Genomic DNA, 12,378 nt, shown 5'->3' with positions numbered 1-12,378 from the left:
TTTTACACTTTGTATCACGTTTCTCAAATACTTACTCAGTGTCTATTCGGACTTACTGACGTTTGTTATACAACACGTACGAATAGCTATTACATAAAACAGGATATAAACACTGTCAGCTCCAATACATAGTGACCATCAATATATCCTGTATCTGTACTAATCACATGCAGATATACTGGCCAGGTAACCCCATTTCCCGTCTCATTAGCCTTTATTGTCGTACGCAGACAAAACGCTTTTAGTATTATTAATTTTTAAAATCATTGAGATTTCATATAGCACAATATCCACTAAACGTGCTCAATGCGTTTTACAAGGATGTCAATCCCAGTTGATATGTAGCTCGAAACATGACGTTTTATGACCAGTAATATATTTTAATATTTTATTAATTATTATTTTATATATTAATATATTTATATTTTATATACTAATACATTAACCTCGTGTCCGATCCCAAATAAAAAAGAATAGGGAGAGGCAATTACCATTGTCTGTTTTAATCTGTAGAAAACTGAATTGACTTCGACTCAGTGATTCTTATAGCCATGAAGTATTACTGCATACCAACGTGTACATATATGCAAGTCTGACGTCCAAACCCTCTTATGGGTCTAGTTTGACATTGTTTTAATGGACAATATTTTGCGTCATTTTTTGTTTTTGGAAATTTCCATTACAATAATGAGCCCATAAGCAATTGGTTTATCAGACCTGCAGATAAGTGCACGTCGCTGCATTCTCATTGGACCAGGCATCACCACCACCTGTCACGAATTCTCAAAACTGAAAGAGTTCTTTGATGCCCCAGATTTCAGAATATTTGACAAGGAAGCGTCTGTTGTTCATCTTCATTCAGCAATATTTGAATCGCCGAATTGATATATTTTTCAATAGTTTGTTTTGGAAAAACTCACGTTTGGCATATCGGTTTTTAACGATATGTTCCTTCATTCAGGTAGGAGGGGCTGAGAAGTGTTCGTGCTAGAATAGCAAAGACCAAACATCGAAAAAGATTGTCTTCGAACCAACGTTCCATGAATTGAACGACCTCACCCCCCCCCCCCCCACTAATCCCCCCCCCCCTCCTCAGACGATGTGACCTACAGATGCTATGCGCTTAAGTAAAAATACTCATGAAATTCGCCAGCGGGATATAACATACCATCACAAAAAGTAGTAGCTCATTTCGGTGTACCACGCGAAACCATCCTAAAATTTGACTTTTCCTTTTTAACGACAAAATTTTTTTTTTAATTAAAAAAAAAGTACAAAACAACAGCTTCACAAAGTAAGAGATGAATTCACAGTATTTTCAAAAAAAACGTTTTTAAAACTAGTGCTGACACGGTTGTTTCCGTGTACCACGCGAGAATGACTCTACCAAAAAAAAGACTGTAGAATTAAATAGGCGTACGCGAGTCTAACTCTAGAGTCTTTTTGGCGATAGAGTCATTCTGGCGTGCTACACCGACGTAATACCGTGTATAGACGCTGGGTCACATATTTCCATCTACTGGTGTAACTGTTGTGGTGTGAATGAGAAACTAAAGGCTGTCTAGTCTTGCTCACGTCAGGCAGGTGTGAAATTGAATTAGGATAGCGTTGAAATTGTCTGATTTCGTTTTATTATATATATATATATATATATATATATATATATATATATATATATATATATATATATTATATATATATATATATGTTGTGTGTGTGTGTGTGTGTTTATGTGTTTGTTTGTGTGTCCAAAATATTGCTAACGCAGTGAAAAGAATACGCTCGAGGCATAATGAAAAATAATCAAGGAATTAATCACCTCTTATCTAAATACTACGGAGAGATAAAAGAGTGGGGGAAAGTGATTGAGGGGGGGGGGGTAGAAAGATAGGGAGAGAGTGGGATATATATATATATATAGAGAGAGAGAGAGGGAGAGAGGGAGACAGAGAGTGAGAGAGAGAGATTGGTTTGTGATTACTTTAGATATTAAAAACCAAACTCCGCTAATAATAAGTTCGAGTTCTAATCATGAATGTGCAACGTAATACACTTGAAAGAGGTCTGATCTCTATGCACTGGAAAACTCTAAAGTTCATCGAAATCTTCTTTGATGCCTTACAAACACTTCCCTTGGAGATGAAATGATGTGAGGGGGGTTATCGAAGGTTATATCACACTCACGCACCCACTTCACACTACCAGCGTACGATGTACTCACTCACACATGGTTTATATTAGGTGTATGCTAATTGGGCCAGTTCGTAGGGTAACTACCTACCGTTGGTTTCGGGCAATAGACCTTGAATGGTATGGATGATGATAGAAAAGCTGAGGAAGTGCAAGACCTGGAAGTGATAACTCAAAAATCATGCCGATCTGAAGGGACTTGACACAGTCAATAAATAAACAAACATTGAACGCCCACAGTTTTAGTCATAGAGAGATTATTGGGGGCATTCCCTTACCTTACTGAAGTTCAGAAAAGTGAGTAGTGGATATTGCGCAATATAAAAGCTCAATTTTTATAAATAAACGGGTGGGTAGCATCAATTTCCCTTTGGACGGGAAATATTAGCCATTCTGGGTTACTGTATTCTGTCTTTCTCTTCCTAAACCACTAAAAGACCCCTGAAGATGAATAAAAGAACTTTTTATCATTCTATTTTTAAAACAAAAGACAGAGTGGCTCAGTGGTCCTCTCTTTGCTTCGTACCAGAATGGTACCGAGTTCGATCACCCGCTACGTTGTGTGGCCTTGAGCAAGTCATCTCGCCCTAGCTCAGTTTGCGGCGCTGCACTGTGGCTGACGCCTGAGTTATTCTCTTTATCCATCCCATACGGGAAATTTGTCTTTAGGGTCTTTAGGGAAGACTGGAATAATCCAGGCGTCAGCCGCAGTGCAGCGCCGCTAATTGAGCTAGGACGAGGTGACTTGCTCAAGGCCACACAGCGGCGCAGCTGCGGGTGATCGAACTCGCTACTGTTCGGGTTCGACACAAAGATCGTACCGCTGAGTCCCGCTGCCCCTTATTCCAGTCTTCCTTTTGAATAGACTCAAGAGGCAAATTTCCCCGATGGGATGAATAAAGGGATTCTTTTTTTAGATAATCGATTGAGTTCTAGTGGCCTTCTAGAAATCCGAGGTCAAGGTTATTGTAAATATCTTTACGATACGCAATTGAACCCTTGACCTCTTGAGTTCCTTGGCATTCCAGACGTCAGTTATTTGCTTATAGAAATCTCAAGTAGAAAGAAAATTTGATTAGTTTTGTAAGTCGAGCTCCATGTACAGGTAGCTGTGATGTAATTGTTTCGTTATCGTTAACACGGGGGAAATCTTCAGACGTCAGAAAGACATTTCAACTTTTCCTAATTAAATGAATAAATTCATTAAATGAGCTTTTATATAGCGCAATATCCACTAAATGTGCTCAAAGCGCTTTACAAGGGGTCCCTGGCCAACAGCAACATTTAACATGTAGGACGGGACATGACTCCTGTTAGGCGATGTTTCAATTTCTTTTCGGACAGAGACAGCGCTGTTAAACGGCTAGGTACTCATTTTACACCTGAGTACGGTGAGAGAATGTGAGTAAAGAGCCTTCTCCAAGGACTCAACTATGCGCCGAGCGAGGCTCGAACCCGGGACCTTCCGATCCGGAAGCGAGTGTCATACCACTAGACCATATAGCCGCTCTAACAACAATGCAAGGGGTTAAAAAAAAGACTTGAGTATTTATTATAGAGTGCAATCTCCACTTAGCGTGCTCAGTGTGTTTTACAAGGTGTAAATTTCAATGTGAAATTGATTTCAAAGCGCTTTGAGCACGTTTAGTGGATATTGCCCTATAGCGAATGAGATTAGCGGAAGAGTAGCCTCCCTTGATTGGACGTCACCGGTGGAGAAGTTATTTGTAAACAAACCAACTACAAGCCAAGCGCCCCAAATACAAAATTTATTATTCATATTTCTGTACAAAAGTGCATAACATAATCAACGTTATGCATTTTTGTACAGAAATATGAATAATAAATGTTGTATTTGAGCGCTTGGCTTGTAGTTGGTTTGTTTACAAATAACTTCACCGGTGACGTCCAATCAAGGGACGGTACTCTTCCGCTAATCTCATTCCCGATATAAAAGCTCATTTATTTATTTTTTTCCAATGTACCCACATTTTAAGGACACCTTGTGGGTTCGTATCTCATTTTCGACACATTTAAAAAGCATTTACGAGGAACTTTTAACTATCTGAATCTTTCTTGTATATTATAGGGAATGAGAATAGCGGAAGAGTAGCGTCCCTTGATTGGACGTCTCCTTACAGAGAGAACGTCAACTTAAAGATCGCTGAGTGAGAAACTATTTAACTAACCGCGCGGTTTCACAGGAAGCGAGGACGAGAGACGCATGCGCGAACCATAATGACGTTCTCTCTCTAATTAATAACTTCTTCGCCGGTGACGTCCAATCAAGGGACGCTACTCTTCCGCTAATCTCATTCCCTATTGTGACCTTCGCAGTGAGTGTCATAGACACGTTATAAGATCTTCATCTTAAGACCTCAAAGCCGATAGACCAAGAATAATATGATACATCACATCATCCCTTTTACATGTCTATGATGAGTGACATTCCATAAACACACTGACTACTCATGATAAGATTAACTCACTCAACCCCAACACCGACTATATCCGTCGAATACCCGGGGTTACTTTCACCCCATGCCTATTTATTACATTTTTCTGAGACAAATTTTAAGCGTAGTGTCAAAGCTAATGTTTTTAGATTTTACATGTTCATGGTAGTTGAATAAATCTTTTTATGCACATGCTCATTTTTAATATATTTTTTTTCTCCAATTATGAAAAGTAGCAAAAATCTCTAGGATTGAGTGAGTTAATAACTCCATTACTGTCAGACTGGTATGTATGGTGGTGAAAACATTGAGTAGGAATAATGTATTCTCTAACAAATTTGATTTATAGTCTAAAACATCTCTCTCTCTCTCTCTCTCTCTCTCTCTCTCTTTCTCTCTCTCTCTCTTTCTTTCTATCTTTCTATCACTCTCTCTATTTATTTCTCTCTCTCTCGATCTCTCTCTCTCTCTCTCTCTCTCTCTCTCTCTCTCTCTTTCTTTCTTTCTTTCTTTCTATCACACTCTCTCTCTTTCTTTCTTTCTATCACTCTCTCTCTTTGTCTCTCTCGCTCTCTCTCTCTCGCTCTCTCTCTATTTCTCTCTCTCTCTCTCTCTCTCATATTTTTCTTTCTTTCTTTCTCTCATACCCTTTATTTTAATACTTCCTCTCTTTACTGTCTCCATCTTCTCCCCATTTATCTCTCTATTTTTTCTATACATCCTTTCTTTCTCTCTCTCTCTCTCTCTCTCTCGCTTTCTATCTCTCTATCTATCTATCTATCTATCTATCTATCTATCTGTCTGTCTATCTATCTCTCATTTTTTTTTCTTTATTTCTGTCTTTCTCTCTATATTTCCTCTCTTTTCTCTCTCCATCTTCTCCCTATCTCTCTCCATTATTCTCTACATTTCTCCTTCTCTCTCTCTCTCTCTCTCTCTCTCTCTCTCTCTCTCTCTCTCTCTGAGGACGTGGAATAAGCTCACAGAAACGAACGTCTCGGCCATATAATGTGAGTGACAATTTGTATTCTATATTAGCTCTAACCATCATTATCGAGCACTTTCGTACCTACGAGTCCCCACCAACACTCATAAATATATATATATATATATATATATATATATATATATATATATATATATATATATATATATATATATATATATATATATATATATAGAATTGAATCGTGTTTGATACAAATATGGTACGAAAAGTGCTCGACATGTAGTAATGGAGCGAATTATTATTTAAAATATTTACCACAATGTTTGGGGCAGTCTACATCGATGTTTCAGGCTTAATTTGCCATCTTCAGGACTGAGTTGTTTTGTTGACTGTTGTTGTTTCTTGAAGTGGTTCCGGTTTGAAGTTAATTAAGAGGAATTTGCGCCGATGGGGACACATCGGCGCAAATTCCTCTTAATTAACTTCAAACCGGAACCACTTCAAGAAACAACAACAGTCAACAAAACAACTCAGTCCTGAAGATGGCAAATTAAGCCTGAAACATCGATGTAGACTGCCCCAAACATTGTGGTAAATATTTTAAATATATATATATATATATATATATATATATATATTATATATATATATATCTTTACCTCCCGTCAAAACCCATCCACATCAACAACGAGAGAATACGATCACAAGTCATGCCTCTCTCCACCCGAGGTCCAAACTCCCTATAACCTATAACGTAAATCTTCAATGACAGTAGATAGTAAATACTTTATCCCATCCCGATCGCTAATGGATTTGTTGTCTCTAGCCACACATCTCAGCACAGTGACAGACGTGAGCAAGTGAGGCAAGACTGGTGTCCTTTTAACACACTGACCGAATATAGGGTCATGAAAACTCAATCTAAAGGCCCTATTAGACGTACAGACTTTTCGTACGCGGTCCGACGGATTAAAAAAAAATACGCGTCAACAGTCGTAACGTCACTTCCCTCGTAATGACGCATGGTAACATAGTAACTGGCTCTAAACTATCGAAACAATGGCGGACGCCCTTATGGAATATTTCTCCGACGAGCATAAAAGCGTATCCAGAGGAAAAAAATACATTAAAAATCTGATCATGTTTTGACATTTACACGTTCTGATCACAAAGCATATGAAAAGTTCTAGCCAGCATGAAGAATAAAAAGTACCGATTTTCTTTGTTTAGAACCACGATGGCCGCCGTTGCTGGACGACATGACATCAGACTATTGAATCCAATTGCGGATAACGGACCAAAACTCATGAAAACTGAGCGTGTAAACGAGGAATTTCAATCTGGTCCGACGGATATCCGCCCAACCTCCTGGTATCAGGAACTGCCTGATATTTTCCTGTCGTCGTGTTGATGGATCATCATGGGTGATTAGTTTTCACTGAAGTTCCTCTTAATTCAAACTTGGGAAGGTGGTCTCTCTATAAATAGAAAGAATGAAGTTGACGTCACTCGGGTCTTTGTTATTTCTTTTTTTTGCCATCCACGTCTATGAGTAATTCTCACTAAGCTGTATTAACCAGACTATAAACGTTCCTGGTTACACAGTGTTTTGTGTGTTTGTCCGTTATACTTCCGGATGGCAATATTGTGAGCTTCTCAGACAAGCGCATACTGTCTATATATCATATTGTATCGTATCGTATTGTTTAAGAGATATTAACAATTAAAAACCTGTAATAATAATAATAATAATAATAATAATGATAATAATAATAATAATAATAATAATAATAATAATAATAATAATAATAATGATAATAATAATAATACGAGTAATTATATTAATAATAATAATAACAATAATAATAATAATAATAATGATAATAATAATAATAATAATAATAATAATAATAATAATAATAATAATAATAATAATAATAATAATAATAATAATAATAATCTTTATTGTCCAAATAGGCAATAATTGTTAGGTTACATACAGCTCTTGTAATAGGCGAAACAAAAAGGAATAAAACTAATGGTAATAATGATGATAATAAATGCTCCGTGAAACACCCATGCATAGATATAATTTTTCAAATCTATTTATTTTCAAATTATTTATTTGTGAATATGATAATATTGAGTGTTAAATATCTATTTCACAGTTATCTGTCATAGTCAAAATTGTCATATCTGTCAACTTTGGTAGTATAATTATCTCTATAGAGAATGAGATTAGCGGAAGAGTAGCGTCCCTTGATTGGACGTCACCTTACAGAGAGAACGTCAATTTGGTTTTGCGCATGCGTCTCTCTCGTCCTCGCTTTCGGTGAAGTGTCTCAAGCCGCTTTCACCGGAAAGGAGGACGAAAGACGCATGCGCACAACCAACATGACGTTCTCTCTCTAATAACTTTTCCGCTAGTGACGTCGAATCAAGAACGCTACTCTTCCGCTAATCTCATGCGCTATTTACATTCATTTGACATAGGATGGTAAAAGTTCAAATTTTCATTAATGTTTCAAATGATCAAAACTTTTTTGAATGGTCAATGTTTAAATAACAGTTGGACTTCATGCAAGTATCTGCCAAGAAACCGAAGCGTTTCAACTTTTGACCTCTACCATTTGGGGCTACGTGATCTTGTGGTATGACACTCGCTTTCGGATCGGAGGGTCCTGGGTTCGAGCCTCTCTCGGCACATAGTTAAGTCCTTGGAAAAGGCTCTTTACTCATATTCTCTCACCTTGCTCAGGTGTTAACAGCGTTGTCTCTGTCCGAAAAAAAATGTAATATAGCCTAACGGGCGTCATGGCCCGTCCAACATGTTAAGTGTTCCTGTTGTCCAGGGACCCCTTGTAAATCGCTTTGAGCACGTATAGTGGAAATTGCGCTACAAAAATGCTCAATTATAATCAAAAATACCGAATCAATATAAAACTCGGAAAGCAGTTGTGCAGACGACCATGATATTGAGAATGGTGAAGAAATACATGCTACAGACTCTGACTCGTTCACTCAAGTTTTTGTACCTGTTCTCAGGACAGCATTTTCTGTTCACATTGATGTGTCCAACGGTAGCGTCGCCACTATCCTTCCCAACCAAATCACCTCGACTCGAATCTAAACGAGGCTGCTTGGTGGACTCGGAATCGTTAGAAACTCTATTGGTTAGATCATCGTTTGCTGGGTGTACCTGCGTCCTGGTCGGAAGTTTACGGAAATTGTTCCTGGCACGACTGGAGTCAGCAGATTCTGTCTTCTCCGGCCATATCTTTGTGAGAATTCCGAGTTTTGACATCGCGCTCATCAATTTGGATTCTCTCGCATTTCTCTTCTTGATTTCTTCCTCTTCCTCTTCTTCTTTGTTGTTGAGCCAAACGATGAAGATGATGTCAATGGTGGTGAAGAGGGAGATGAGGAAGAGGGCGAAGAGGTAGAAAGTCAGCAGAGGCATATCCATGGACACAGTGGGCAGATGGTCAACCAGAATGGACAGGTAGACGGTGTACGCCAACAGGACGGTCATGCTGTAGCTGATGTTGATGCCTAAGGAAACAATTCAAGATTTCACGGATTTCAAAGTGACACATTGGGGAGCAGGCGTGGGAAGGAAAGTATTGGACTTACAAATAGCGGGAAAGAGGAAAAAAGGGACGCCCAAAGACTAGATGGTTGGATAAGGTAAAGGACGATATGAAAGAACTGGGCCTGGAGGAAGATGATGCGCTGAACCGAGATGCATGGAGATGTGGCATTCATTATGGCAACACTGCAAAATGCGGGATAAACTGATAGAAGAAGAAGAAGAAGAAGAAGACAGTAGAGAGCAGGCACTGGCGTGGAAGATAAAGATCTGAAAAAGTTGTGCATGAAACAGTGCCAGACAAAGCAAGAAAGAAAATATAAATACAAGAATAAAAACCATCCCAAAAAATTAGTCTCCTTCTACTGGGGATTGAACCTGAGACCTACTCGAGGAGGTCTGAAATTTGATCCTCAATAAAAAAAAGACTGATTTTCTGGGACTTTTTTTTTTTTTTTTATTTGTTTTGTTTTTTTGATCTCCAATCCAGGAAGCCTTTTTTTTTTGTTTTTTTTTTTTTTTTGCAGTGGTTTTTTTTCCCATCCCAAGTCGAGGATGCGGGATCCCGACAGCTCAGTTGGTAGAGCATTCGCTTCACACGCTATGGGACTAAGATCGATCCCCGGTGCAGTCAAGATTTTTTTTTCTGATCCTCCTGTCTACCCAGCAGTGAATGGATAGCTGAGTATGTAAGATTTGGCGAAAAGTACTTTGCGATAGACTAGCGTCCTATCCAGAGGATAGCAAGTAATTTCTATTGTCCGTTTCACGCACGCTATAGAAACCAGGATAAACTCCGCGGCTCCACGGCTCTAATGGCTCTGAAGGACTACTTAATAATAATAATAATAATAATAATAATAATAATAATAATAATAATAATAATAATAATAATAATAATAATAATAGTAATAGAAGGTTTGGAGATGTGAGAATAGAACCGGGAAGACGAAGGAAGGGGGAGGGGGTGTGGAGGAGGAAAAATGTGAAAGGGTCACAATAATGATGTTAATGGTGATGATGATGATGATGATGATGATGATGATGATGATGATGATGATGATGATGATGAGGATGATGATGATGAGGATGATGATGAAAAGAAACAACTCACCTCCATCTCCCACGACCAATACAAACGTCAATAGATTTAGCACCGACAACAGCGTGATGGGAATCAAAAAATTGATGACAAAGAAATCAGGTCGCCTTTCCAGGTTCACACTCACAACAAAACTTTCTCTTTTGTCTTTGCCCATCACAGTAAAGACTACTGTCCGCCTGATGTCCCATTCGCCGTGCTTCTCGAAAATTCTCTCGTTCAAGGCCACGCTGTTGCTCGCTGACAGAGCGATGTCCTGCCTGGCAATATCGTAGGTGGGACGAAAGATGAGACTGCAGTTTTGCTTGTCGAAGGGAAATCGCCGAAGGTCGAAGACACACAATGACGAAAATAATCCCCCGGGACTCCAAAAAACCCTTCCATTGCTCATGACAACCATGATATCGGTCTTGTCCTCAAACACGTCCATCTCGTTCAAGGAGTTTATGAGCAGCAACCGCGGACGCCAAACATCGGAGGGGTGCGGGAAATAGTGGGAAATGCCATCGTAGAGGGCTGGGTTCCACTGGAGTTTCTCGTCAATCCAAGTTATATTCATGGCTGCTATCAACGTGAATTTGTTGTGAATCTCGTCAACACTCACCATCGTTAAAATATAGAAAGCCATATCGACGTGGATGGGTTTGCTGTAGTTTTGAGCAGGTCGGATTCTTGTGCTATAGTTTAAAAACAGATCTTTTTCTAGTCGATACGCGCTGTTGTAGCCTGCTGACGCGGTGGGGTAGACAAGGGGAATGACGAGAAGGAAGAAGTTATGGAATGAACCCATTTTACTCAATTAAATTAAACAGATTTCTTTTTATTTGAATACTTGCTGTCAATGATGTGTTCATTTTCCTGGTAAAGCAATGCATTGTCCTCCTGCCCCATTACACACTTTGTGTAGGATTCACATCCGCAGCATTACAAGTTCCTCATACCATCCATCAAAATGGGCACCTACAAAAAGAGTTTCTTCCCGGACACAATAAAGGTCAGACAGTGATCGAATCTGCTCACCAGCAATAGCTAGATAGTTATAAACTGTTTGAGTCCCAACATTTTAAAGTGAAGTCGCTCTGGTCAGAACACATTGGCAGATTATCTGTAATAAATTTGCCCCATGGGAAAACATACCTTCTGACATATTTTTATTATCATAATGCATGGACTTTACAACAGGTGAGTAATCATAATAATATGAAAAAGTGCGAATGAAACAGCGCCAGACAATGCAAAAGATAAATACAAAAATACAGAATAGAAAACCCACAAAAAAAACAATAACCAGTGCCTGCTCCCTGCGTTTTCACATTGAAATTAATCATAATGTTAAGTTAAGTGTTTTGACTTGTCATTTTGGTGTCGACAGAACATTTTAGCCAATCTAAATGTCTCAATATAATTATATTACAACTAACCAGCAATCCAGTATGTATACTGATCCAGGGACGTTTTTGTTTTGTGAAACCAAATCTTGCATCAAGACATAGGAGTAAATATCTAGTCACCGACGTACAAAATCGCTTCCAAAGAAATTTGTAAACCTTCGAATGTCACAGAAATTGGTAAGGTATAATTCTCTGGTGTCCTTTACCTGCAAATATAAAATTAAATGGAGCCAAAACTCACCGTATCAAAACGGTATTATATCGAAAAATACTAGATCCTGATTGATTTTCTAGCCACAAATATGAAACATTCGGAGTCCCTCTGAATTACAAGCCAACAATTTGAAACATTTTGGAGTTCTTCTGAAGTTCTATCCACAAATATAAAACATTTGGAGTTCTTCTATTGGTGGAGAAAATAATGTTTCTCGCATCGTACATAAAAACGCGTAGTTCATATTTCTCTTCGTTTCATTAATTAGTAAATTGACCGTTTACATCCAACCCCTTCATAGCAATTACTTTGACTTGATTCATAGGACTGGACGGCCAGTTGTGTCCAGCTGGGTGTGGTCAATATTTAATCTACACCCTACAATACTGATGTCATTAAATCTACCCGGACACTCGCTAAATATCTCGGATAGTGAGTAATTAGAGAGGAAGGGAAGGGGAGGTGGAGTTCTACCATACTTTGAAAA

At 38.5% G+C, this 12,378-nt stretch overlaps 2 protein-coding genes across 2 annotated transcripts in view; one reads left to right on the top strand and one right to left on the bottom strand.

The window, feature by feature from the left end:
- Positions 1–12,378, top strand: part of LOC144969947 (proton channel OtopLc-like) — a 100,933-nt gene that overhangs the window by 55,871 nt on the left and 32,684 nt on the right. The window lies entirely within an intron of this gene.
- On the bottom strand, positions 8,528–11,076 carry LOC144971616 (neuronal acetylcholine receptor subunit alpha-3-like). The gene is made up of 2 exons (XM_078912690.1): positions 10,299–11,076; positions 8,528–9,147 (listed from the first exon to the last, which is right to left on the bottom strand). The coding sequence occupies exons 1-2, from the start codon at positions 11,074–11,076 to the stop codon at positions 8,528–8,530; spliced, it is 1,398 nt and encodes a 465-aa protein (XP_078768816.1).

Source organism: Berghia stephanieae, chromosome 4, assembly GCF_034508935.2.
Source record: "Berghia stephanieae isolate SIO BIC M18660-M18661 chromosome 4, UCSD_Bste_1.3, whole genome shotgun sequence".
Lineage (NCBI taxonomy): Eukaryota > Metazoa > Mollusca > Gastropoda > Nudibranchia > Aeolidiidae > Berghia > Berghia stephanieae.
Note: the sequence above shows the minus strand (reverse complement) of the source record. Positions and strands in the feature narration are given on the sequence as shown.

Excerpts from the sequence above, each read along its gene's own strand:
- LOC144971616 (XM_078912690.1), bottom strand. The coding sequence starts at position 11,076 with ATGGGTTCATTCCATAACTTCTTCCTTCTCGTCATTCCCCTTGTCTAC. Across the intron at positions 9,148-10,298 it reads ATTGGTCGTGGGAGATGGAG|GCATCAACATCAGCTACAGC; the intron begins GTGAGTTGTTTC and ends TTGTTTCCTTAG.